The sequence below is a fragment of the Oncorhynchus gorbuscha genome, linkage group LG02 (assembly GCF_021184085.1).
Source record: "Oncorhynchus gorbuscha isolate QuinsamMale2020 ecotype Even-year linkage group LG02, OgorEven_v1.0, whole genome shotgun sequence".
In the NCBI taxonomy this organism is placed as follows: Eukaryota; Metazoa; Chordata; class Actinopteri; order Salmoniformes; family Salmonidae; genus Oncorhynchus; species Oncorhynchus gorbuscha.
This window is the reverse complement of record NC_060174.1, coordinates 93,151,438-93,179,430: the sequence shown is the minus strand read 5'-3', so window position 1 is coordinate 93,179,430 and position 27,993 is coordinate 93,151,438. Positions and strand designations below refer to the sequence as shown.

The 27,993-nt window shown below is 44.8% G+C and overlaps 1 protein-coding gene across 3 annotated transcripts; it reads left to right on the top strand.

The window, feature by feature from the left end:
• The first annotated feature begins 57 nt into the window (after positions 1–57).
• emsy (EMSY transcriptional repressor, BRCA2 interacting) lies at positions 58–27,993 on the top strand. Of its 3 annotated transcripts, none has more exons than XM_046327486.1 (20): positions 58–76; positions 5,059–5,167; positions 5,306–5,405; positions 5,532–5,606; positions 7,993–8,168; positions 8,705–8,854; positions 9,007–9,266; positions 9,490–9,733; positions 9,953–10,177; positions 10,296–10,445; positions 11,148–11,321; positions 16,869–17,005; positions 17,370–17,546; positions 18,775–18,964; positions 19,310–19,483; positions 20,318–20,476; positions 22,769–22,926; positions 25,578–26,147; positions 26,768–27,196; positions 27,377–27,993. In XM_046327486.1, exons 2-20 carry the CDS (start codon positions 5,062–5,064, stop codon positions 27,572–27,574), a joined length of 3,852 nt encoding a protein of 1,283 aa, XP_046183442.1. In that variant the 5' UTR covers positions 58–76; positions 5,059–5,061; the 3' UTR covers positions 27,575–27,993. The 3 variants fall into 3 exon arrangements, with proteins under 3 accessions (XP_046183442.1, XP_046183437.1, XP_046183430.1); XM_046327481.1 differs by lacking the exon at positions 58–76 and adding an exon at positions 646–871; XM_046327474.1 differs by lacking the exon at positions 58–76 and adding an exon at positions 646–958.

The window sequence follows — 27,993 nt, the reverse complement described above, 5'->3', positions numbered from 1 at the left end:
CGCGAGAGTGTTTCAATACACTGGTGTCAGAAGTGGGATCGGACCTTGCATCCACGACAGTGCGTGTGCTTGACCGGTGAGCGCGTTCCTGTAAGACGTAGATTCGCAAGCTAGCGCGAGGACGCGCTCTTTGAAAGGATTTAGTGTAAGGACCCTGGGTTTATAAACGCGGATATCGAGTCCGCCGCTCGAGCAAGCTTTTCCTGCGAGTCGATATCCGCGCTAATAAACACAGGGTCGTTACATTATATTAGTACACTCGTAACAATTTAAGCATTGCGAAACTCCTATTTGATCAAATAAACCTCATGTAGCAAATAAGCCATTAATTTTTGTTGTTGACCAAATTCGATACTCATTGACTTTGACGCCAACTGCTGGAGGGAAACAGATTTTTCCGCCGAGTTGAGCATCTCCCTTCCTCCAACACAACCACTGTTTAAAAATTAAATTTGACAGAAATGGCATGAATGGGCGGGATTTATAACTTGCGACTGTGGTAACTAGTGACGACCAATACCAAAACCCGTGCACAAAGAATGTCAACAGCGACGTCATTGGGTCCTGAAAAAAAGTGTTCGAAAACCCGCCTATTTGGATTTATGTTTCTTGGTATATTTATATTTCTTGGGTTTATTTTTAATTGTTTTTCATGATTATTCCATATGTGAAAAAATAAGGGGGTTAAGATCCCAAAATTATCAATATTAGATCTTAACTTTTCAAATTCATTTCAATCCAATCCAGGTTTATTTTTGGACAGCATTATTTCAGGCCCAAGTGTTTTGGCGTTTTTCAATCATGGCGGAATTGAAGGTCTTTGGAACTGAGGTGGATCCTCAGTAAAGAAAAACATATTTTTCATATTTTGGTGCGTGCAACTTCCGTTGGATTAATATGTAATAATGTACTGATCCTTTCAATCAGGACTGTCATAACGACATTGCAACACTGCATGGTAAGATGGCTGAGGGAAAGCTACCAGATGAATAGCTAGCTATCAAACGTCGTTAGCTTACTCCCAGGGGGATGCTTGCACAACTTGAAATGCTTGATAGTATCTAGAACTATGCAAACAGTTTATCTTAGTGTTAGATATTATACAAATATGTATTTATTTGCTGTAATGTTGTATTTTCAGTGTCATGCAACTTTCAATTTAGTAGTTAACGCGTTACCTCGCTAATGTTGTTGTGCAGGCTAACGCTGGTTTTGCAAACCAGAGTAAGTCATTTGGCACCCGTAGGCTTCTTCTAGCTATCTAGTGTCACTGTTTAGCCACCCAACTGAATGCGTTTTCTTCCTATGTCAATGATATTAGGACGGTAGAATTGAAGGAGTATATAAGCCTCTTACTGAAGGATGTCAACAGGTACCAACCAATGATATGTATTAGGGGGGCGCTATTTTGAAGCTACCGGGCAGCCATTCTGGTACGATAATCTCTTTTCACGCCACTTCCATTCCAGGTTAGGATCATTTATGCAGCAGGCTAGGAGACTGAGGTTAGGAAAAGGGTTAGTGCTCTCCTAACCTGGTACGAAAATCGCTTCTTAAAAGTGTGTCCCATTTGGTGCTCCTCTGTTGGGGGGAAAAATCATAATAATTAGACGATGTACGATCATGAATATCCTACCAACGGGACATCAAAAACTGTAATATCCTATGTTTCACGGAATCGTGGCTGAATGGCGACGTGTATATACGCTGCACCGGCAAGATAGAACAGCACACTCTGGTAAGACGAGGGGGGCGGTCTTTTCATTTTTGTAAACAACAGCCGGTGCACGAAATCTAAGGAAGTTTCTCGATTTTGCTCGCCTGAAGTAGAATCATAAAACACGGGACGAGATGTTAAAAACTGTCCATTGTGCCAATAGATGGAATGCACTCACATGAGATTTGCCGTGATGTTGACAGAGTGGCAAGGGAGGTTTATTTCTTAGACTGGGTTAAGATGTCAATTTTGGGACACATCCTCAGTAGTGTGCCTTCGAATCAGTGTGTGTTTCGGCCTTTAATCACAAAACACCCTCATCAAAGGTGGCCAGCTAAAGGGTGATCAAGCCTTAGCTTGTGTCCCATGCCCAATTAAGATGTCCCACGGGACTATGCAAGGCAGGGGCGTCCTCTTCCCTGAGCCAGCCCAACAGCTGACCGCATACCTCATATGCCCTCCTCAAGTTGGAGGGATCTGAATTGGGTTCTCGGGTGGGGGTGGGGGGTCATGAAGTTATAGCCCAGCAAGGGTCCTTCCGTTTGATCCAGATCCACTGGCTGCCTCTCAGCTGCTTGAGAAACTGCTCTGACGGTCTGCCGCAGAGCCTGTCCATGGATTCCAAGTTCTTTCAGCAACCTGATGGTGGAAGAAGCCACGAATCCTCTGCATCCCACTTCAACTGGCCAGACTTTTGAATTCCAGCCACGCTGAGTTGCGTCTGCTGCCAACTCTGTGTAACGCAGTTTCTTACGCTCGTAGGCCTCTTCAACAGACTGTGAGCTCTATGATGTACACAGCCTTTCGTGAAGGGGACCAGAGTACCATGTCTGGCCTAAGGTTGGTAGAAGCAATCTCAGATGGAAAAAATAGTTGCTGGCCAATATCGACAAGCATCTTCCAGTCCCGGGCCATGGCTAGGTGTCCAGTTTCTGGCTTCGTAGGAGGATACTTGGGCCTTTTCTGTCCCTCCCGGATGAAGGTTGTTGTTTTGACGGGATTGCTTGTTTTTGGAGGTAATGAATTGGTTGCACTCCTCTTGGTCTCAAGTGCTGCAGCCAGGCTCTTGAGGACCTGATTGTGCCTCCAGGTGTAGCGGCCTTGTGAGAGGCTGGTCTTGCAACCTGTCATTATATGCCTGAGAGTCGCTGGAGCTGGGCAGAGGGGGCAGGTCGAGTCCTCGCCATACCATTGATGTAGATTTTTTTGGTGATGGAAGTACATCATAAACAGCTCTTATGATGAAGCTGATGTTGCTTGCCTCCATTTGCCAAAGCTCACTCCAGTTGATCTTTCTCCTCTCCAGGCCTTCCCACCGCGTCCATTACCCTTGTTTAGCAAGAGAGACAGCCTTTGCACTTCTTGCAGTCTCCTCCTGTCTGCGTACCTCCTCGACCACCAGCTTCCTGCGTTCAGATGTTGTTGCCTTATGGAACGTTGGTTTGCTTGCTGCCAGGCCAAAGCCTCCTCTTACATACTGGATATTCCCCACAATGTCTTGGTGTCTCAGGGCTGATGTTGCTTGCTGCACAGCCTTGGATGATGTCCATTTCCGTCCAGTATATTGTGATAAATTGCAGGTCACACTACTTGCCTAGAGAGTTCTCAGCTATACTTTTCGTGGCTGTTTATTTACCACCACAGACAGATGCTGGCACTAAGACCGCACTTAGTGCGGAAATAAGCAAACCAGAAACCACTCACCCAGAGGCGGCGCTCCTAAAGGCCGGAGACTTTAATGCAGGTAAACTTAAATCAGTTCTACTAATCAGTTTTCTAGGGGAAAACATTCTAGATCACCTGTACTCCACACACACGTACAAAGATCTCCCTCGCCCTCCATTTGGTAAATCCGGCTCAACTCTATCCTCCTGATTCCTGCTTACAAGCAAAAATTAAAGCAGGAAGCACCAGTGACTCGGTCTATAAAAAAGTGGTCAGATGAAGCAGATGCTAAACTACAGGACTGTTTTGCTAGCATAGACTGGAATATGTTCCGGGATTCTTCCGATGGTATTGAGGAGTACACCACATCAGGGGCGGCAGGGTAGCCTAGCGGTTAGAGCATTGGACTAGTAACAGGAAGGTTGCGAGTTCAAACCCCCGAGCTGTCGTTCTGCCCCTGAACAGGCAGTTAACCTGTTCCTAGGCCGTCATTGAAAATAAGAATGTGTTCTTAACTGACTTGCCTGGTTAAATAAAGGTAAAATAAAAATTAAACGTCACTGGTTCTATCAATAAGTGCATTGAGGACGTCGTCTCCACAGTGACTGTACGTACATACCCCAACCAGAAGGCATGGATAATAGGCAACATCCGCACTGCCGCTCTAATCTGGAAGCTGACAAGAAACCCTGCAATGCCCTGCGACGAACCATCAAACAGTAATTTTTCACTGTAGTTTTACTGTTGTTTTTATTTCTTTACTTACCTATTGTTCACCTAATACCATTGTTGCACTATTGGTTAGAGCCTTTAAGTAAGCATTTCACTGTAAGGTTTCTTCTAGCTGTCTATTGTCACTGGTACGATAATCTCTTTTCACGCCAGAATGGCTGCGCGGTAGCTTCAAAATAGCACCCCCCAACACCTGTTGTATTCGGGGCACATGAGAAACTTTGATTTGAATAATAATAATAGTAATAATACAAAAATTAAGATTTTGGAAGCTATAGAAATGCTTTTATTATTCATTTGTTTTTGACAAGTATATTCCATTATAGACACCTTAATTCATGTATAAAATATACTCCTTAAAGCAATTTTTTTAGAGAATACTGTTACTGTCCCCACTCCAACAAATAAATACTTAAATACATGTAATTCTGTCCTTGAAACATTTCATTGAAGTACTGTAGAATTCCATTATGGAGGACTGCGCCTTAGGAGTACCAATATGGCCGACAGGTGGCTTCAAAGCCTCTCATTGGCCATTACATAAAATCCGTAATCCAGGTTTTATACACGTAATTGGTACCAACTCTGGGAATAAGCTTACTAATAACAATAGTCCGGTGGTTTAGGTTAGTTAACTAGCTTGTATCAATCCTGATTTGGAAGCTGCTGACAATGCTTGTTTATGGTTGAATAATATCCATATTCTGATATGGAACTTCTATTACTGACAACCATATTGCATTATCCAATTCTGATATATTATGACTTATTGGTACACAGAGCTAGCTAGACCTTCTTCTACCATTACTTTGTACATGAAAGGTACCCTGATACTAAGAGTTGGAGAAACGTATTCATAATTCAAATAAAGTAATTGTAGTGCATGGATAATCTAGATGATTACATATTTGACATGTCCTCTCTTCTGCTCACTGTCAATTTAGTTGATGATTCAGCAGGAGAAACCGCAGCTGGCCTGCACCATGCCTGTGGTGTGGCCCACTCTCCTTGACTTGGGCAGGGATGAGTGTAAGAGAATCCTCCGTAAACTTGGTAAGTGCCTTTGAACTTATCCGGCCTCTCTGGCTTGCCTTATGCATGAAGTGATTTGCCACTTTCAAAGAACCCCAAATGTTACTGCTATTTCAGAGTGAAAGTTGTTTTTAATGATAAACCATATTGTTTCAACAGAGCTGGAGGCGTATGCTGGTGTTATCAGTGCTTTGCGAGCCCAAGGCGACCTCACCAAGGATAAGAAGGATCTCCTTGGAGAACTCACTAAAGTCCTCAGGTAAACCAGCAAAGTCACTAGAGGAACCTATGAAATATGGGACCCTTTTCTTAATAAAAACAAACTTGGCTTGTGACTTAATTGCTCATACTTTCTTTGCTAATACTGTATGGTTGTCTCCCACAGCATTTCAACAGAGCGTCATCGTGCAGAGGTCCGTAGGGCAGTCAATGATGAGCGCCTTACCACCATTGCCTATCAGTAAGTCAAGTTACCCTCTTAAGGTGGTCAGTACTAAAACTACATACACATTATGACCAACTACTACATACTAGTACACGCTTCAGCCCCTCAATTTATCATATCTTTACCATGAGGAGTACACCACATCAGTCACTGACTTTATCAGTAAGTGCATCGAGGACGTCGTCCCCACAGTAACTGTATGTACATACCCCAACCAGATGCCATGGATTACAGGCAACATTCGCACTGAGCTGAAGGGTAGAGCTGCCGCTTTCAAGCTGCGGGACTCTAACCCGGAAGTTTACAAGAATTCCTGCTATTCCCTGCGACGAACCATCAAACAAGCAAAGTGTCAATACAGGGCTAAGATTGAATCATACTACACCGGCTCAGACGCTCGTCTTATGTGGCATCGCTTGCAAACTATTACAGACTACAAAGGGAAGCACAGCCGAGAGCTGCCCAGTGTCACGAGCCTACCAGACAAGCTAAATCACCTCTATGCTCGTTTTGAGGCAAGCAACACTGAGGCATGCATCAGCTGTTCCGGACGACTGTGTGAACACGTTCTCCGTAGCCGACGTGAGCAAGACCTTTAAACAGGTCAACATACACGAGGCTGCGGGGCCAGACGGATTACCAGGACGTGTGCTCCGGGCATGTGCTGACCAACTGGCAGGTGTCTTCACTGAAATTTTCAACATGTCCCTGATTGAGTTTGTAATACCAACATGTTTCAAGCAGACCACCATAGTCCCTGTGCCCAAGAACACGAAGGCAACCTGCTTAAATGACTACAGACCCGTAGCACTCAAGTCTAGTCATGAAGTGCTTTGAAAGGTTGGTAATGGCTCACATCAACACCATTATCCCAGAAACCCTAGACTCACTCCAATTTGCATACCGCCCAAACAAATCCACAGATGATGCAATCTCTATTTCACTCCACACTGCCCTTTCCAACCTGGACAAAAGGAACACTTATGTGAGAATGCTATTCATTGACTATAGCTCAGCGTTCAACACCATAGTATCCTGAAAGCTCATGACTAAACTAAGGATCCTGAGACAAAACACCTCCCTCTGCAACTGGATCCTGGAATTCCTGACTGGCCACCCCCAGGTGGTGAGGGTAGGTAGCAACACATCTGCCACGATGATCTTCAACACTAGAGCTCCCCAGGGGTGCTTGCTCAGTCCCCTCCTGTACTCCCTGTTTACCACGACTGCATGGCCAGGAACGACTCCAACGCCATCATTAAGTTTGCAGATGACACACAACAGTGGTAGGCCTGATCACCGACAACAGCGAGACAGCCTATAGGGAGGAGGTCAGAGACCTGGCCGGGTGGTGCCAGAATAATAACCTATCCCTCAACGTAACCAAGACTAAGGATATGATTGTGGACTACAGGAAAAGGAGGACCGAGCACACCCCCATTCCCCGTGTCCACATCACCAACAAATTAAATGGTCCAAACACGCGAAGACAGTCGTGAAGAGGGCACGACAAAGCCTATTCCCCCTCAGGAAACGAAAATGATTTGGCATGGGTCCTGAGATCCTCAAAAGGTTCTACAGCTACAACATCGAGAGCATCCTGACTAGTTGCATCACTGCCTGTTACGGTAATTGCTCAGCCTCTTACATGCAAGGCACTATAGAGGGTAGTGCGTACGGCCCAGTACATCACTGGGGCTAAGCTGCCTGCCATCCAGGACCTCTACACCAGGCGGTGTCAGAGGACGGCCCTAAAAATGGTCAGACCCCAGCCACCCCCGTCATAGGCTGTTCTCTCTACTACCGCATGGCAAGAGGTACCGGAGTGCCAAGTCTAGGACAAAAAGGCTTCTCAACAGTTTTTACTCCCAAACCATAAGATTCCTGAACAGGTTATCAAATGGCTACCCAGACTATTTGCATTGTGTGTGTCCCCCCCAACCCATTTTTTTTTACGCTACTGCTACTCTCTGTTTATCCTATATGCATAGTCACTTTAACTATACATTCATGTACATACTACCTCAATTTGGCCGACCGACCAGTGCTCCAGCACATTGGCTAACCGGGCTATCTGCATTGTGTCCGACCCGCCAACCCCTCTTTTATGCTGCTGCTACTCTCTGTTTATCATATATGCATAGTCACTTTAACCATATGTACATACTACCTCAATCAGCCTGACTAACCAGTGTCTGTATGTAGCCTCGCTACTGTATATAGCCTGTCTTTTTACTGTTGTTTTTATTTCTTTACTTACCTATTGTTCACCTAATACCTTTTTTGCACTATTGGTTAGAGCCTGTAAGTAAGCATTTCACGGTAAGGTCCACAGCTGTTGTATTCGGCTCACGTGACAAATGAACTTTGGTTTGATGACAATTGTATCTGTCTTGTCAAGCATGTCAGGTCCCAACAGCTCCTCAGAGTGGTCCATTGAGGGGCGTCGGCTGGTCCCGCTGATGCCCAGACTGGTCCCCCAGACTGCCTTCACTGTGACGGCCAACGCAGTGGCCAGCGCCACAGCCAATCAGAACTCTTCGCTTCTGCTGCCTGCCGAAACAGGAAATAAAGAAGGTAAGATCAGACAGCTCAAGGTGGAAATTGCTCTTAACCACAGATCTAGGATCACATTACCTTGCTCCTAATCTTAGCCTGAGGGTTAATCCATTTGAATTCAATCACTTTTTGACAGCACCTCTTTTGATTTGAACTGAACCTTCCATATGTATTTGCCCAAACTGCTCAAACTTGACATATTTTACATGCCCCCACCATTCCATGAGACATACATGTATTCATCACTGGAAGATATAAACTATTGAGATTTGATATCATTTAAAAGCTTACAAACAGGGTTGTCAAACTATTTTATCATTTCTAGATTTATTTATTTTTTTAATTTTTACCTGAAGTCAATTGTGTAAAATCAGACATTTCAAAATATTAGCATATGTTGTAGCTTAGACTCTATTTTACGTCATCTGGCCCTGTCAGTAGTAACTTTCTACCTGCAACATCAACTGAAGAGGGAGGAAGACGTTACATGATTAATCACTTATGTCTTCTTATAGTGTCTTTTTATATGAATTATGGTTGTTATTTGTTTGCAGTGGTTGTTTGCTACTCCTACACAAGCACCACGTCCACCAGTGCCACGGCGCCCAGTGGCAGTGCAGCAGCCATGGTGAAATCCCCCCGTCCGGCCAGCCCCGCTTCAAACATGGTGGTGCTGCCCAGCGGGAGCACCGTCTATGTGAAAAGTGAGTGTCAGAACAGAGATTAAAGTGTTTATTTAAGAATTTTGCATTGGTTAAGGAGTCTCCGACGCGACACTCACTAAACAGAACCTGAAGTCTGTCAATGTATTGCTGCATTCTTTGTCTCCGTCTGTATGTTTCTCTCGCTCCCCCAGGCGTGAGCTGCTCGGATGAGGATGAGAAGCCGCGTAAGCGGAGGCGGACTAACTCCTCAAGCTCCTCCCCTGTGGTGCTGAAGGAAGTGGCCAAGGTGACCCCGCCCATGTCCAAGACCATCACTGTGCCGGTGAGCGGCAGCCCCAAGATGAGCAACATCATGCAGAGCATCGCAAACTCCCTGCCACCGCACATGTCCCCCGTCAAGATCACCTTTACAAAGCCCACCACCCAGACCACTAACACCACCACGCAGAAGGTGAGCAGGACAGAACTTACCATTGTTCAGTATAAATCCTCTTGTTCTATAGGCAAAGAGTCAATATAGTGAGGTGTGAGCCAGATAATATAGGAATGTATGGATATGTTTGAATGATCGTAAGTGATTGCATACTGTTTGAAAACTTGATTGTAAGTGATTGTGTATAAGAACTTAATTGTAAGTGGCTGTGTAATTTACTGTATAATGTATGTTTTGTCAGGTGATCATTGTGACGACCTCTCCAAGCTCCAACTTCGTTCCCAACATCCTGTCCAAGTCTCACTCACACAACTACGCGGCGGCCATGTCCAAGTTGGTGTCCACCTCCATGCTGACCTCGGCCAACCAGAAGCAGACAGTGTTAATTCCGGCCAGCTCCAGTCCCTCCTCAGCCCCAAACACAGTCGCTGTGACCACCATGGTTTCTTCCAGCCCGTCTGTGGTCATGTCAACAATAGCGCAGGGTAGGTTTGAATGTCCCACTTCCTGCAGTGTTTTCAAATAGTTTGTTTACTCAGGATTTATTACCGGCCTTCGCCCAATTTAGACAAAGATTGTCTTGTTCTAGCAACTAAGACCTTTCATGTATACAAAATTTTATTGAAACAGGAATTGTACTGAATTGTGTGTATCTGATTGGTCTTTGAAACTGGCCACTATTGCTTGTCCTCTCCCTGTGCCAGGTGGCTCGTCGACGGGCATGAAAGTGGCCTCCGCCAGGCTCCCCTCTCCTAAGACCATGGTGGGCTCTCCAACCCAGATTCTGGCCCAGTTCCCCAAGCAGCACCAACAGTCACCCAAGCAGCTGCAGCAGGGCTCCCCCATGGGGGCCGGCGTCATGGGCCAGGCCCAGTCCTCTACCACTCTCCCCGGCTCCAAACCCACCATCCAGATTAAGCAGGAGTCAGGTGAGTACAGGGCGTGATACCCAACTCTACTGGTGTCAGTACTCTACCCTGAGTATGCAAGAGTACAGAAAGTCTTAATCATGTATTTAACTAATGATTTGTCTAATTGTACCTGTAGGTGTCAAAATCATCACCCAGCAGATGCAGCCCAGTAAGATCCTGCCCAAGCCCTCCTCTGTAGGCATGTCCAGCAGCAGTTCCTCCCCCATCATGGTTGTCAGTAGCAACGGGGCCATCATGACCACCAAGTTGGTGTCCCAGCCCACAGGTGTGCCTTCTCACATACTGCTTTTTGACTGTAACACAATTGTTACACTAGTGTATACACACTGATGTTTTACTAGGTAAACAGTGTTTCCAAAGCTAAGGCTGACAGTGAGGACTTGTGAAGAACAAAATCAACAACCTCTGCATAATCAAAACAGTTGCTTTGTGAGGATATCTTAACCATTGATGGCGTAAACCCATGTTCAGTTAGCCATTATGTAAATGCTGCCAGAAAAGCCCCAGTGGCTTTCTTGGTCCCAGGTTAGAGCAGGTTCACCGAGGCCATGGCCCAGTGAGTCCCAGGAGCCAGGCTGTGGGGGTGGAAACACACAAGTCTGAGACTGTTTGGTAAAATACCAAGGTAAATCCTCAGTGTAAATGCACCAACAGTAAACTCACAAAACAGACAACTGTCGTCCAAACATGTAAATAATACACAAGGACAGTAGATGTCTGCACTGGTTTGGATCATCTGTTTTAATCCTTTATTCTATTTTACTTACTTAGTGTATTTCTTATCTCTCATTTGCTTTTTTTCTAGTAATACATTGTTATAGATTTATTGCATTGTTGGATTTTGAGTTTGCAAGAAAGGCATTTCACTGTACTTGTGCATGTGGCATGAAACTGACATGAAACTAGATATTGATATGAAGAAATACTTAGCAAAGCCCCGTTGAGGAAAAACATTGATTTTGTGCAGGCACCCAGGCCACATACTCAAGGCCCACTGTGAGTCCCTCCATTGGCGCCAGGATGGCGACGTCAACCAGTGGTGCCACCTACGTCAAGACCACCAGCGGCAGCATAATCACGGTGGTCCCCAAGTCTCTAGCCACACTAGGCGGCAAGATCATCAGCAGCAACATTGTGTCTGGTGAGTTTGAAAGTTCTGTAGTGTTACTAGGGTTTCGGGGGGTATTTACCAGTGATGTTTATATTTACCAGTTAACTACTGGAGATTTGGATACTTTTAAATGATTTCAAATAATTGATGTAACATGTAAAATATATATCGCTGATAATAAATAAAAAAAATTCATGTGAAAAATAGAATCACAAAGCTGTCAAACATCCTCAGTATAACCTATCAACTTAGTGCTGTTGCTGTTTAATATGAAGGTTTCTGTCTGGATTAAATTTGAGGTAAATACTTGGGGCTGAACTAGTGGAAGTTGTGAAATAAGTCAATAGTTGGAAGCGTTGCAGAGTAAATTGCAGATTTCATGATTTTTCCTTTTTAAATTTTTTTTTACCCCCTTTTCTCCCCAATTTCGTGGTATCCAATAGTTAGTAGTTACTATCTTGTCTCATCTCTACAACTCCCGTACGGGCTCGGGAGAGACGAAGGTCGAAAGCCATGCGTCCTCCGAAACACAATCCAACCAAGCCGCACTGCTTCTTAACACAGCGCGCATCCAACCTGGAAGCCAGCCGCACCAATGTGTCGGAGGAAACACCGTGCACCTGGCGACCTGGTTAGCGTGCACAGAAGTTGCTAGTGTGCGATGAGACAAGGATATCCCTACTGGCCAAACCCTCCCTAACCCGGACGACGCTAGGCCAATTGTGCGTCGCCCCACGGACCTTCCGGTCACGGCCGGCTGCGACAGAGCCTGGGCGCGAACCCAGTGTCTCTGGTGCCCTAGACCACTGCGCCACCCGGGAGGCCAGATTTCATTCTTGATTCAATATTGTTCTTTTGTTTTTATTATTAGGCTATTTTCTCCTAAACCATATTGTCCTTCTTCAAGAAACTCATAGATGACATGGACACTGATATAAAAATGTATATGAATATATACAATGGTGTAAAGTACTAAAGTGTTTTTTTGGGTTATCTGTACTTTACTATTTATATTTTTTTTACTTTTACTAAACTACATTCCTAAAGAAAATAATGTACTTTTTACTCCAAACATTTTCCCTCACACCCAAAATTACTAATTATATTTTGAATGATTAGCAGGACAGGAAAATGGTCCAATTCACACACTTCTCAAGAGAACATCCTGGTCATCCCTACTGCCTCTGTGGCAGACTAAATAAACACACATGCTTCATTTGTAAATGATGCCCGAGTGTGCCCCTGGCTATTCATTCATTTATTTATTTTTAAGAAAATGGTGCCATCTGGTTTGCTTAATATAAGAATGTGAAATAATTTATACTTTTCATACTTAATAAGTATATTATAGAAATGACATTTACTTTTGATACTTAAGTACAGTACCAGTCAATAGTTTAGACACCTATTAATTCCAGGGTTTTTCTTTATTTTTACTATTTTATACATTGTAGAATAATAGTTAAGACATCAAAACTATGAAATAACACATGTAATCATGTAGTAACCAAAAAAGTGTTAAACAAATCAAAATATATTTTAGTTTCTTCAAAGTTGCCACCCTTTGCCCTGATGACACTTTAGCACACTCTTGACATTCTCTCAACCAGCTTCACGAGGAATGCTTTTCCAACAGTCTTTAAGGAGTTCCCACGTATGCTGAGCACTTGTTGGCTACTTTTCCTTCACTCTGCGGTCCAAGTAATCCCAAACCATCTCAATTGGGTTGAGATCGGGTGATTGTGGAGGTCAGGTCATCTGATGCAGCACTCCATCACGCTCCTTCTTGGTCAAATAGCCCTTACACAGCATGGAGGTGTGTTTTTGGGCATTGTCCTGTTGAAAAACAAATGATAGTCCCACTAAGCGCAAACCGGTTGGGATGGTGTAGCCATGTTGGTTAAGTGTGACTTGAATTCTAAATAAATCAAAGACAATGTCACCAGCAAAACACCACCACCTCAATGCTTCACAGTGGGAACCACACATGTGGAGATCATCCGTTCACCCTACTCTGCATCTTACAAAGGCACTGCAGTTGGAACCAAAAATTGAATTTGGACTCATCAGACCAAAGGACAGATTTCCACCGGTCAAATGTCTGTTGCTCGTGTTTCTTGACCCAAGCAAGTATCTTTTTCTTATTGGTGTCCTTTAGTAGCAGTTTCTTTGCAGCAATTCAACCATGAAGGCCTGACTCACGAAGTCTCCTCTGAACAGTTGATGCTGAGATGTCTATTACTTGAATTCTGTGAAGCATTTATTTGAGCTGAAATGTCTGAGACTGATAACTCTAATGAACTTATCCTCTGCAGCAGAGGTAACTCTGGGTCTTCCTTTCCTGTGGCGGTCATCATGAGGGCCAGTTACACCATAGCTCTTGATGTTTTTTGCGACTGCACTTGAAGAAACTTTCAAAGTTCTTGAAATGTTCTGTATTGTCTGAGCTTCATGTCTTAAATTAAAGTAATGATGGAATGTCCTTTTCTTTGCATATTTGAGCTGTTCTTGCCATAATATGGACTTGGTCTTTTACCAAATAGCCCAATCTTCTGTATACCACCTCTACCTTGTCACAATTTATTTAACCCTTTTTTGGGGGGTTTATGACATGATTCCATGTGTTATTTCATAGTTTTGATGTCTTTACTATTATTCTTCAATGTAGAATAGTACAAATAAAAACAAACCTTTGAATGAATAGGTGTGTCCAAATGTTTTGTGTGTGTGTGTGTGTGTGTGTGTGTGTGTGTATGTGTATATACTCTGCTCAAAAAAATAAAGGGAACACTAAAATAACACATCCTAGATCTGAATGAATGAAATATTCTCATTAAATACTTTTCTTTACATAGTTGAATGTGCTGGCAACAAAATCACACTTTATCAATGGAAATAAAAATGTATCAACCCATGGAGGTCTGGATTTGGAGTCACACTCAAAATTAAAGTGGAATACCACACTACAGGCTGATCCAACTTTGATGTAATGTCCTTAAAACAAGTCAAAATGAGGCTCAGTATGGTGTGTGGCCTCCACGTGCCTGTATGACCTCCCTACAATGCCTGGGCATGCTCCTGATGAGGTGGCGGATGGTCTCCTGAGGGATCTCCTCCCAGACCTGAACTAAAGCATCTGCCTACTCCTGGACAGTCTGTGGTGCAACGTGGCGTTGGTGGATGGAGCGAGACGTGATGTGCTCAATTGGATTCAGGTCTGGGGAACGGGCGGGCCAGTCCATAGCATCAATGCCTTCCACTTGCAGGAACTGCTGACACACTCCAGCCACATAAAGTCTAGCATTGTCTTGCATTAGGAGGAACCCAGGGCCAACCGCACCAGCATATGATCTCACAAGGGGTCTGAGGATCTCATCTCGGTACCTAATGGCAGTCGGGCTACCTCTGGCGAGCACATGGAGGGCTGTGCGGCCCCCCAAAGAAATGCCACCCCACACCATAACTGACCCACCGCCAAACCGGTCATGCTGGAGGATGTTGCAGGGGGCAGACCGTTCTCCACGGCGTCTCCAGACTCTGTCACGTCTGTCACATGGGCTCAGTGTGAACCTGCTTTCATCTGTGAAGAGCACAGGGCGCCAGTGGCAAATTTGCCAATCTTGGTGTGGCAAATGCCAAATGTCCTGCACTGTGTTGGGCTATAAGCACAACCCCCACCTGTGGATGTCGGGCCCTCATTACCACCCTCATGGAGTCTGTTTCTGACTGTTTGAGCAGACACATGCACATGCACATTTGTGGCCTGCTGGAGGTCATTTTGCAGGGCTCTGGCAGTGCTCCTCCTGCTCCTCATTGCACAAAGGCGGAGGTAGCGGCCCTGCTGGGTTGTTGCCCTCCTACGGCCTCCTCCAGGTCTCCTGATGTATTGGCCTGTCTCCTGGTAGCGCCTCCATGCTCTGGACACTACGCTGACAGACAGAACCTTCTTCCCACAGCTCGCATTGATGTGCCATCCTGGATGAGCTGCACTACCTGAGCCACTTGTGTGGGTTGTAGACTCCGTCTCATGCTACCACTAGAGTGAAAGAACCGCCAGCATTCAAAAGTGACCAAAACATCAGCCAGGAAGCATAGGAACTGAGAAGTGGTCTGTGGTCACCACCTGCAGAACCACTCCTTTATTGGGGGTGTCTTGCTAATTGCCTATAATTTCCACCTGTTGTCTAGTCCATTTGCACAACAGCATGTGAAATGTATTGTCAATCAGTGTTGCTTCCTAAGTGGACAGTTTGATTTCACAGAAGTGTGATTGACTTGGAGTTACATTGTGTTGTTTAAGTGTTCCCTTTATTTTTTTGAGCAGTGTATATATCTCTCTCACACTATACATGGCCATAGGTTTGTGGACATGTGCTTGTTGAACATCTCATTCTAAAATCATGGGCATTAAATGGAGTTGGTCCCTCCCCCTTTGCTGCTATAACAGCCTCTACACTTCTAAAGGCGTTCCACTAGATGTTGGAACATGACTGCAGGGACTTGCTTCCATTCAGCCACGAGCATTACTGAGGTCAGGCATTTCGGCCTGGCTCGCAGTCGGCGTTCCAAATCAGGTTAGGGCTCTGCAGGCCAATAAAGTGCTACCACACCAATCTAAATTGTCATGTTCAAATAGGAAAGGGCCTTCTCCAAACTGTTGCTACAAAGTTGGAAGCACAGAATCGTCTAGAATGTCATTGTATGCTGTAGTTTTAAGATTTCCCTTCACTGGAACGAACAGGTCTAACCCGTTGCATGAAAACAGCCCCAGACCATTATTCATCCTCGCATTCGGGCAGGTAGCATTCTCTTGGCATACCTCATACCCAGATTAGTTTGTCGCAGTGCCAGATGGTGAAGTGTGATTCATCACTCCAGAGAACGCCTTTCCACTGATCCAGAGTCCAATGGAGGCAAACTTTACACCACTCTGGCCGATGCTTGGCATTGCGCATGGTGATCTTAGGCTTGTGTGCGGCTGCTCGGGCATGGAAAACCATTTTTGTCAAGCTCCTGACAATCAGTTATTGTGCTGATGTTGCTTCTAGAGGCAGTTTGGAACTCGGTAGTGAGTGTTGCAACCGAGGATAGACTATTTTTACGCACTACTCTCTTCAGCACTTAGCGGTCCCGTTCTGTGAGCTTGTGTGGCCTGCCACTTCGGCTGAGCCGTTGTTGCTCCTAGATGTATCCACTTCACAGTAACAGCACTTACAGTTGACCGGGACAGCTCGAGCAGGGCAGAAATTTTACAATTAATTTGTTGGAAAGGTGGCATCCAATGATGGGGCCACGTTGAAAGTCACTGAGCTAATTCAGTACGGGACATTTTACTGCCGCTGTTTGTCTATGGCGATTACATGGCTGTGTGGCTGACATGGGAGAATCCACTAATTTGAAGGGCTATGTAGTTACTCCAGTATACATTTATTAAAGTTTACATAGATTAGCAAAATTACCTAACTTTTGCAACCCTAATGTTACCAATTTTGACTGAACATCTAGTTGTCCAATTATAGTGACTTCAAATGTTGTGTTTTGGCAAACCTTTGGATGTTCTTTCCCCCTCCATTGCAGGTACAACAACTAAGATAACTACCATTCCTATGACGTCCAAACCCAATGTTATTGTGGTGCAAAAAACCACTGGCAAAGCAACGACCATCCAGGGCCTGCCTGGCAAGAATGTGGTCACCACACTGTTGAATGCAGGGGTCAGTTCAACATGATTGTTATTATAAATGAAACCGTTTTAATTAAGACATTTTTTATGTTAAATAAAATCTATCTAGATTCTAAGTAATTATTTCAGAAGTGTTCAAATGTATTGACCCCAAAACGTATTTTAAAGTTTTTTGATAGTTCTAGTTTAGCCTTTGTCTGATCAGTCTATTGCTTTCAGCTCCATGTTATGCATTTACATGTTTATGTTTTCAGTTGTCATTTAGCAGATGCTCTTAATTCATAGTGACTTACAATTAGTACATGAATCTTAAACTCTGGTCAAAATAATGCACTATATAGGGAATAGGGTGCCATTGGTTACAGAACCAAAATATGAATGCCTCTGTGCCATAGGGCGAAAAGACCCTGCAGGGTGTGCCAGGGTCCAAGCCAGCCATCATCACAGCCTCCAGACCCATCACCAAGATGATCGTGACCCAGCCGAAAGGCATGGGCTCAGGGGTGCAGCCCAACACCACCACCAAGATCATCCCCACCAAAATAGTGTACGGCCAGCAGGGCAAGACCCAGGTCAGTAACAGTCCAACGCTGTCTATGTAGGGTGAAGTTGCCCTTAGACGCTGGCTCTTGGGTCAGTTTTGCCTTTACCCCTCTAATGCTTAGGTTTGGGGAAGCTGATCCGAGAGCTGTCTGTACTCTGGGGAAACTTCACCCCGGAGCGTCTCAGCCACTCAACGAGTACTAAAAGCTCTTTGTCTTGGATACAGTTCTTTCGGGAAAGTATTCAGACCCCTTGACTTTTTCCACATTTTGTTATGTAACAGCCTTAACTTAAAATGGATTTAAAAATATATAAAAAATCCTCGTCAATCTACATGCAATACCACATAATGAAAAAGCAAACACAGGTATTTAGACATTTTTGCAAATGTATACATTTAATTTACCACAGGTGGACTCCAATCAAGTTGTAGAAACACATCAAGCATGAGCAATGGATACAAGATGCACCTGAGCTCAATTTCGAGTCTCATAGCAAAGGGTCTGAATATTTATGTACCTAAAGTTGTTTCTGTTTTTATTTAGCAAATTTGCTAAAATCTCTTAACCTGTTTTCGTGGCCTCCGGAGTGGCGCAGTCGTCAGTTGAACGGTGTTTCCTCCGACACATTAGTGCGTCTGGTTTCCGGGTTAAGCGAGCAGGTGTTAAGAGGTAGCGCGGCTTGGCAGGCCATATTTCGGAGGATGCATGACTCGACCTTCGCCTCTCTCTCTCTCTCGAGCACGTTGGGGGAGTTGCAGCGATGAGACAAGATCATAACTACCAATTGGATATCACAAAATTGGGGAGGAAAAGAGAGGTAAAATTACAATAAAAAATATATATATATATAAAAAAAAAACTTTTGCTTTGTCTTATGGGTTATTGTGTATGTGTGTGTGTGTGTATGTATATATATATATATATATATATATACACACATACACAGGATAGGGCTGTAATGTAACAATGTGGAATAAAGGAAGGTTTCTGAATGCACTGTATATTTTAACTTCTGTCCTGAATTACCAATGCATCAGGTCAGTGTAACTTTAGGATTGCAAGACCATACCGCTTTAAATAGGCACATTAATTATATGTATGATGTAAAAAAAGGACCACCAGGACACTTGACATTGGTCTCAGCTGTGCTGTACTTTATGGAGCAACAAAAACTATTTCTCTAGTGCCATTCACTGAGCTCTTCTAGGTTTGTAATATTGAATATAACGTTTTTTAAACATTGGTTCGTGTCCAGGTGCTGATCAAGCCTAAGCCCATCTTCCAGACTGCAGTGTTGAGCGAGCAGACCAGGCAGCTGGTGAGCGAAACACTGCAGCAGGCGTCCAGGGTGGCTGACGCACAGGAGGGGGCGCTGAAGGATGAGTCCGGTGGCATCGCCGAGGGCAGCTTTCAGCCCGCCGACGGCTCCAACAGCAGCAGTCACGGTACGTCGTGGCACTCCACATAACAGCAAGAAGTACATGATATAGCCTGCAGCCTAACTACGAGAACAAAAAATACACTCAAGTTAAAACTGTGTATTGTAGTCTCACACAGCTATTGACTACCTCATCTGTAGTATGAAAGTGTAAAGTGTATATTCTCACAAGTATCCAGCTAAGTTCAATTCCCTTCACTTTCAAATGGTAAATGGCTCCACTCGCATAATATAATTATTTCAATTCCCTTTTACTTGAATGCCATGTCCAATTTAATTCCTACATCGACTGGAATCTAAAGGGAACCCGCACAATTCCATATGACTTGTTTTGGTTGTTGTCACCGGTCAGACTCCCAGCCCGTAGTGCACATCATCTCCTCCAGAGGGCAGGAGTGGGCTGAGCAGCATGAAGTGTCGGTGGAGTCCGGCCCCACAATCATCTACCAGGACGTGTCTACGGGGAACGTGACCCAGTCGGCCACCTCAACCATTAAGGCCCTGCTGGAGCTGCAGCAAACCACAGGTGACTAACAGACTGACCACCGTCACCATGACAACTATCATACCACTTACCAGGGTTGGGGTCAATTCCATTTAAATTCAGAAATGGAGTAATCTTCCTGGCAACAAGGCTAGTCACCTGTTAATAGTGCTTGTTATTATGGCTGGGATTCTATCCCAGAAGTCAGTGGAAGAACTCTGGGGGTTATCCAAACCACTTCCCCTTTTGTAATCTTTACTGCTGTGGACCTTTCACTGACTTCTTGTAAAAGGCTGTTTTTTGCTTGCTATTGAGCGTGACTAAGTTGAGTGTGACTGATGCCTGATATACAAAAACATCCCCCTTTTAGTGCTTGCAGATAGAAACGAGATGGAGCCATCGCCATATTGCACCTATCTAGTCCTTGCTATAGTGGCAGGGTTTTGTACCAGACCTGACTCAAATAATATAGATATTAAATTTGTACACCACGATTAGTTGAATTAGGTGTGTCAGGTGCTGTGCGAATATCCTGACACTGCAGCCCCCAATGTTTAATACAAACGACTTGAGAAGAAAGCCCAGCTTCTGACACCTCCGTTTTTCCACATATACAAACACACAATTTCTTACCGGTGCAATTAATGGGCCTGTGGCGCACTCAAACACAGCCTGATCACAGGTCAAGTAACTGGACTCTCTGGAACCTGATTCTGGGAGATTTGGATGTAAAAGTGTTTGTTGTTGGGGTCAGACTGCTCTGAACTCTAATTCTCATGTAAGTGACGGTACTTTGTCGTCCCGCGTCTTTCCAAATATAAATGGAGTAGTTGTTTATTAGATGACTGATAGTGACAGTCTCTGTTGCCTTTACAGTGAAGGACAAGGGTGAGGCGAAGCCCAGGCAGCACACCATAGACCTGAGCCAGATGGCTGTGCCCTTTCAGATGGCCCAGGACAAGAAGCAGCAGGATCTAGTCTCCCCTGGGACATCCACTGTAGAGACTGAACCGTCCACTGAATACATCACTGCTGGTACATGAACTGACCACTCGGGTTGCCTCCCAAATGGCACCCTATTCTCTATATCATGCACTACTTTTCACTGAGGTCCAGCCCTGTTCAAAGGTAGTGCACTATATAAGGGATAGGGTGCTATTTGGGAAGCGAGCTCACTGAAACATTTCTACTTGGGCATTACACACAGCCAAGACACTATAATCTGTCTTACTTTTTAGTTTCTCAGATTTGATCAATTGTCATATTACACTGTATTGTCATCACTTTAGGAGGACACCTAAAATGATTCCCAAAGTGATATGATGTTCACTTTCTTTTCATACTGTTTCATTGTGAAATACATTGATGTACAGTACCAGTCAAAAGTTTGGACACACCTGGGCATTCCTTCAACCAGCTTCATGAGGTAGTCACCTGGAATGCATTTCAGTTAACAGGTGTGCCTTGTTAAAAGTACATTGGTGGTATTTATTTCATCCTCAATGCGTTTTGAGTCGATAAGGTAGGGCTGGTTTATAGAAGATAGCCCTAAAAGACCAAGTCCATATGGCAAGAACAGCTCAAATAAGCAAAGACAAATGACAGTCCATCATTACTTTAAGACATGAAGAACTTTGACATTTTCTTCAAGTGCAGTCGCAAAAACCATCAAGCGCTATGATGAAACTGACTCTCATGAGGACCACCACAGGAAAGGAAGACCCAGAGTAACCTCTGCTGCAGAGGATACGTTCATTAGAGTTACCAGCCTCAGAAATTGCTTCAGATTTCAAGTAACAGACACATCTCAACATCAACTGTTCAGAGGAGACTGTTTGAATCAGGCCTTCGTGAATCAGGCCTTCGTGGTTGAATTGCTGCAAAGAAACCACTACTAAAGGACACCAATAGAAGAAGAGACTTGCTTGGGCCAAGAAACATGAGCAATGGACATTAGACTAGTGGAAATCTGTCCTTTGGCCGCAGCATTCTGCAGCAATACACCATCCAATCTGGTTTGGGCTTAGTCCCACTATCATTTTTTTTTTCAACAGGACAATGACCCAACCCACCTCCAGGCTGTGTAAGGGCTATTTGACAAAGAAGGAAAGTGATGGAGTGCTGCATCAGATGACCTGGCCTCCACAATCCCTCGACCTTAACCCAATTGAGATGGTTTGGGATGAGTTGGACCGCAGAGTGAAGGACAAGCAGCCAACAAGTGCTCAGCATATGTGGGAACTCCTTCAAAACTGTTGGAAAAGCATTCCAGTTGAAGCTAGTTGAGAGAATGCAAAGCTCTCATCAAGGCAAAGAGTGGCAACTTCGAAGAACACTTTTTTTTGGTTGCTACTTAATTCCATATGTGTTATTTCATAGTTTTGATGCCTTCACTATTATTTTACAATGTAGAACATATTAAACATAAAGAAAAACCCTTTAATGGGTAGGTGTGTCCAAACTTTTGACTGGTAGTGTATATCATATTTCGTCACCCCTTAATGATATTACAACTTGGATGGAAAATTATACACTTTCCTACTCATGTATTCAGGGGTTTACACACAATTGTAGCCCTTAACCACACAGAAATAAGCAAAGTGAAAAACAGCAGGCTGTTCTATACTTAGCTGTACTCACTAAAGAATGTCTCGAAATAATGCCGTTCCGAGTAATTGAGAGCAATTCCATGTTAAAAACAAGGTTTCCATCCAACCTTTTTATGCGAGTAAAGTATGTCAGAAAAAAAACATTTTAATTACAGGCAAAACAAAATACAATAGACAAGGTGGGATATTTTTGTGTCAGGAAAATTAATTATGCGATAAATGGTGGAAACTATTTTTTTTATTCACAAATATTGATCAAATAACCCTTATTGAATTAAACTAGGAGTCACCCGATGACATGTGTGGTCCTCCCAGCTCGTCGGGAAAACATGCAGTTTATTAGGCTACAGATTAAACAAGTTATGATGAACTTCAGGGGGCGGTGAAAGTGCAAGGTGATTCTTTTGATTCTCCTTTCCAATAAATATTGAGGGTCTTATTCTGGTGACATGATTGATGCTTGCGTTTGACAAATAAAAATAATTGTGTCCATAATGATCTCATCATGTAGGCTATACGTGCTCTCTAGCCAACAGTGCTACTGTATCTGTTGGCTGGAGTGCACGTGCCTTTTATCTGCAACAAGTCAATTTAATGGAATAACCCCCCTGGTGGGAAAATGTGCACATTGTTATTAAGTGGATTTTAGAATATTCACATGCAAACTCTGTTGCCAATTGGATGGGAACCTAACTTATGATGATCTCTCTTTGTGCAGTTAAAGCCAGCCGGGCCGGACCATCCTCTGGAGGCGACATGGTCATGTCCGCTAGCCAGCAACTGGCGGCGTCCTCACAGAGCACAGGTCACACCCCCATGGTGGTCAAGTCCATCCCAACTTCCTCTGCGGTCACCGTCACACGCATTGTCCAACTGGTGAGACAAACGCCTACGCTAGGCCAATTGTGCGTCGCCCCACGTTTGCGTCCGGTTACGACAGAGTCTGGGCGCGAACCCAGAGTCTCTGGTGGCACAACTGCCGCTGCACCACCCGGGAGGCCTCATGTATGTGATTTTTAAGTTAATATACTACTATGAACTTAAAAATCACATACATGAGGCCTCCCGGGTGGCGCAGTGGTTAAGGGCGCTGTACTGCAGCGGCATTTGTAACCGGATGCAACCGGGAGGTACGTGGGGCGACGCACAATTGGCCAAGCGTCGTCCGGGTTAGGGAGGGTTTGGCCAGTAGGGATATCCTTGTCTCATCGCGCACCAGCGACTCCTGTGGTGGGCCGGGCGCAGTGCACGCTAACCAACGTTGCATGGTGTTTCCTCCGACACAATGCTGAACATTGGTGCGGCTGGGTTGGATACGCGCTGTGTTAAGAAGCAGTGCGGCTAGGTTGGGTTGTGTATCGGAGGACGCATGACTTTCAACCTTCGTCTCTCCCGAGCCCGTTCGGGAGTTGTAGCGATGAGACAAGAAAGTAGCTACTAACAAGCTACTAACAAAATACATGTTTGTCTTTGTATTCTTCTTTTCCAATGTTTTATTAAATCATATAGTGCATGTTATACTGCATTATCTCACTGGCATAGGATCTCACTGTTCATTAGGTAAGTGTACATTCTTAAAATAAAGTGGTGATCCTAACTGACTGTGAATGTTGAATGTGAAATATCAGAATAATAGTAGAGTGATTTTATTTCAGCTTTTATTTCTTTCATCACATTCCCAGTGGGTCAGAATGTGTAGTATTTGCTAGCATTGCCTTTAAATTGTTTAACTTGGGTCAAACGTTTCGGGTAGCCTTCCACACAAGCTTCCCACAATAAGTTGGGTGAATTTTGGCCCATTCCTCCTGACAGAGCTTGTGTAACTGGGTCAGATTTGCCTGCCTCCTTGCTCGCACACACTTTTTCAGTTCTGCCCACAAATTGTCTATAGGATTGAGGTCAGTGCTTTGTGATGGCCACTCTTGAGATGTTGCTTCAATATATCCACATAATTTCCCCCCTCATGATGCCATCTATTTTGTGAAGTGCACCAGACCCTCCTGCAGCAAAGCACCCCCACAACATGATGCTGCCACCCCGGTGCTTCACGATTGGGATGGTGTTCTTCAGCTTGCAATCCTCTCCGTTTTTCCTCCAAACATAGCGATGGTCATTATGGCCAAACAGTTCTATTTTTGTTTCATCAGACCAGAGGACATTTCCCCCAAAAGTACGATCTTTGTCCCCATGTGCAGTTGCAAACCATAATCTGTCTTTTTTTATGGTGGTTTTGGACCAGTGGCTTCTTCCTTGCTGAGCGGCCTTTCAAGTTATGTCAATATAGGACTCATTTTACTGTGGATATAGATACCTTGGTACCTGTTTCCTTCAGCATCTTCACAAGCATCTTCACAAGATCTTTTGCTGTTGCTCTGGGATTGATTTGCACTTTTCGCACCAAAGTATATTCATCTCTAGGAGACAGAAGGCGTCTCCTTCCTGAGCGGTATGATGGCTGCAGGTTCCCATGGTGTTTATACTTGCGTACTATTGTTTGTACAGATGAACATGATACCTTCAGGCATTTGGAAATTGCTCCCAAGGATGAACCAGAGTTGTGGAGGTCTACAATTTATTTTCCGGGGTCTTGGCTGATTTCTTTTGATTTTTCCCATGATGTCAAGCAAAGAGCCACTGAGTTTGAAGGTAGGCCTTGAAATACATCCACAGGTACACCTCCAATTGACTCAAATGATGTCAGTTAGCCTATCGCTTCTAAAGCCATGGCATCATTTTCTGGTATGTTCCAAGCTGTTTAAGGCAGTCAACTTAGTGTATGTAAACTTCTGACCCACTGGAATTGATACAGTGAATCTGTCTGTAAACAATTGTTGGAAAAAATTGCTGAACAAAGTAGATGTCCTAACCGACTTGCCAAAACTATAGTTTGTTAACAAGACATTTGTGGAGTGGTTGAAAAACGAGTTTTAATGACTAACCTAAGTGTATGTAAACGTCCAACTTCAACTGTATCAATATGCACCAATATTCAGGTAACTGCCAAAATAATGGAAACATGAGGGATACAAATAGTGTTGAATGCAGGTGCTTCCACACAGGTATAGTGTGAGTTAATTAAGCAATTAACATCCCATCATGCTTAGGGCCATGTATTAAAATGCTGGGCAGGCCATTATTTTGTCTCCATAGGATGACAATACCCCCATCCACAGGGCACTAGTGGTCACTGAATTGTTTGATGAGCATGAAATTGTTATAAACCGTATTCCATGGCCGTCTGTCACCAGATATCAAGCCAATTGAACACTTATAGGAGATTCTGGAGTGGCGCCTGAGATAGCGTTTTCCACCACCATCAACAAAACACGAAATTGAGGAAGAATGGTGTTGCGTAGAGTTCCAGACACTTGTAGAATCTATGCCAAGGTGCATAGAAGCTGTTCTGGATCATGGTCGCCCAACACCCTATTAATAAACTTTGTTGGTGTTTCCTTTATTTTTAGCAGTTACCTGTATTTCCATATATACATACCACTATTGTTAAGGATCGTATAATGTCATTCCAGGCATCGGAGGGCCAGCTTATCCACAGTAAGCAGGCGGAGGAGATGGTGATGGAGGAGGGTGAACTAGAAGGGGACACCCTGGACCCCCAGACGGGCCTGTTCTACCGTTCCATCCAACTCGCGGCAGCCCCTGCCCCTCAGCACCACACACTCCCCCAACCCCAAAGCCAGTCACACTCTGAGCCCCAGTCGGAGCAGGGCAGACACATGCCCCACTCCACCCAGCCCATGCCCCATTCCACCCAGCCCCCACAGCTACACAGCAAGCCCCAGATGAGCCAGCCTTCCTCCACCTTGGTGAAGAAGCCACCCCAGCTCCAAGAGCAGTACCAGCCCAAGCCCCAGGCTCCAGGGCAGAGCCTGAAGGAGAGGCCCTCCTCTGCCTCGGGATCCCCCCAGCTGGTGGGCCTGGGCACCCCTACAAAGCCACCCTCCCTCACCCCCCAGCTCCCCAAGCTGCAGCAGGCACCCACCTCCCACCACAGGCCCATCCACACACAGCTGTCCCAGCCGCCACCCCTGCAGGCCCACCACCCGGTTGGTGCAGACAAGACCCCTTCCACAAGCCTGGTGAGCACCATCCCTCTCTGATGGACCTCCAGGCCTCAGTGACTATTTTATTTATTGGTCCGGGACAGATCAGGTTGACACAGTGAATCATCAACTGTCAGATGCATTGTGCCATAATGCTTTAGAATAGAAATTCATTTATTTGCCCTCTACATGGATTTTGACTTAAACATTTAAAAGCATTTACACCGAGTGCACATTCCATACATGTAAATCTTGTCCTGATTCACAGCACTTGTCCCTTGATGGGCCTTTTAAGATCAATAAGATAAGACAAAGCTCTGGGCACCATGCCACAAATTCCCATCAGATCAGTGTTGCTTGTACAGTAGCGCAGGAAGCCTGACAAAACCTTCACTTATGACAACCTGAAAATAAATTACCATTGTTTTTCATTCAAAAGGGGGCATGAGTTTCCCCATGCCCTACACTAGTTCCAACCATAGAAATGGAAGGGGGAAGCCCTTTCAGACCATGGCAATTTGACTAACCTTCATGGGTACATTCAATATGGCCGCTGGTCTACATATTACAGAACATTGACTTGAATTGCAATGTCTGTTCTATTAATTTCTATAGTTCCAACCAAATCCATTTTTCCCCTCTCTCCCCCGACATAGCCGCCAATCATCACCCAGGGCGCCAGCATCACCAAGATCACCTTCGGCGGTAGCAGCTGCCACCAGTCCCCACCCGTGTCCAGCAGTGGCGAGGCCACAGCAAAGCTGGTCCCCGCCGAGCCCAGCAGCTCGGGCCCGTCCGGCGGCGAGAAGCCCTCCGTTTCGGACATTCTCAAGATTTCCATGATGGAAGCGGAGATCGACCCTAGCGCCGAGCCAATGGTGGTTGACTCGTCCAGCGACTGCAACCCCTACGGGAAGGGTGTGGGGGCAGGGGGAGATTTAGGTGTGTTGGGGGGCTCAGGCCCGGTCATCAGCAGCTCGGGGGCCTCCCTGCACCACTCATCCCACTCCAAGCCCCAGCACAGCCAGTTTAGCCGCATCCAGGGCCTAGTGGCCAAGGGCAAAGAAGACCTGGACGTCATTGAGGTACATTTCTGTGATTTCAAAGATGTATGTTATAGCATAGCAAAGCCTTACTAATTACATATTCTGAGCCATATGATTAACATCTCTTAAACATTGCTTATTATAGGACAACAGTCATCTAAGCTTTTAACATCTATAGACAATAAAAGCTAAATAACATCCGTTTACTCCCCTCCCCAGGTGATCCCTCGGTACTCTATCATGCCAGACTCCAGCCAGTCCAATGTGGTGGTGGAGCCCAGCGGCTTCCTGGAGATCAGCAACTACACCAGCCAGCGGCTGGACGAGGAGAGCGTCATGGAGCAAGAGGTGGACAGCAGCAATGACGAGGCCACCACTGTCAGCCCCATGGAGGGCTGTGCCGACCAGTCCCAGTGACCACTACACATGTCAACTCCGTCACACACAATGTGTGGCAGAGATGAGGGTGATTACGGTCATCACAGTGACTTGTGGTTATCTCCCGACTTAGTTAGAACCCTAATCACGTTACGGCAAACGAATAAATGAGGTATTTGCATAACGGTATTTGATTCGACAATGTCAATTTGAATACATGATAGTACAGTTTGAGTTTCTGACTTGAAATAAATAAGTTTGATGGCCTTCAGATTACTTCAGTTTGTTTTAAAGTGGGCACATGCAGTGATTCAAGATTTGTCACAGACAATAACGGCTGACCATAAAGAGATTGTAGTAACCCTTGAGGAATTAACACTTTGAAGTTGAAACAGTTGGTAAGAACAATTGTTGGAAGAAAAAAGAAATACAAACAAATAAATACACATTCAACCTTG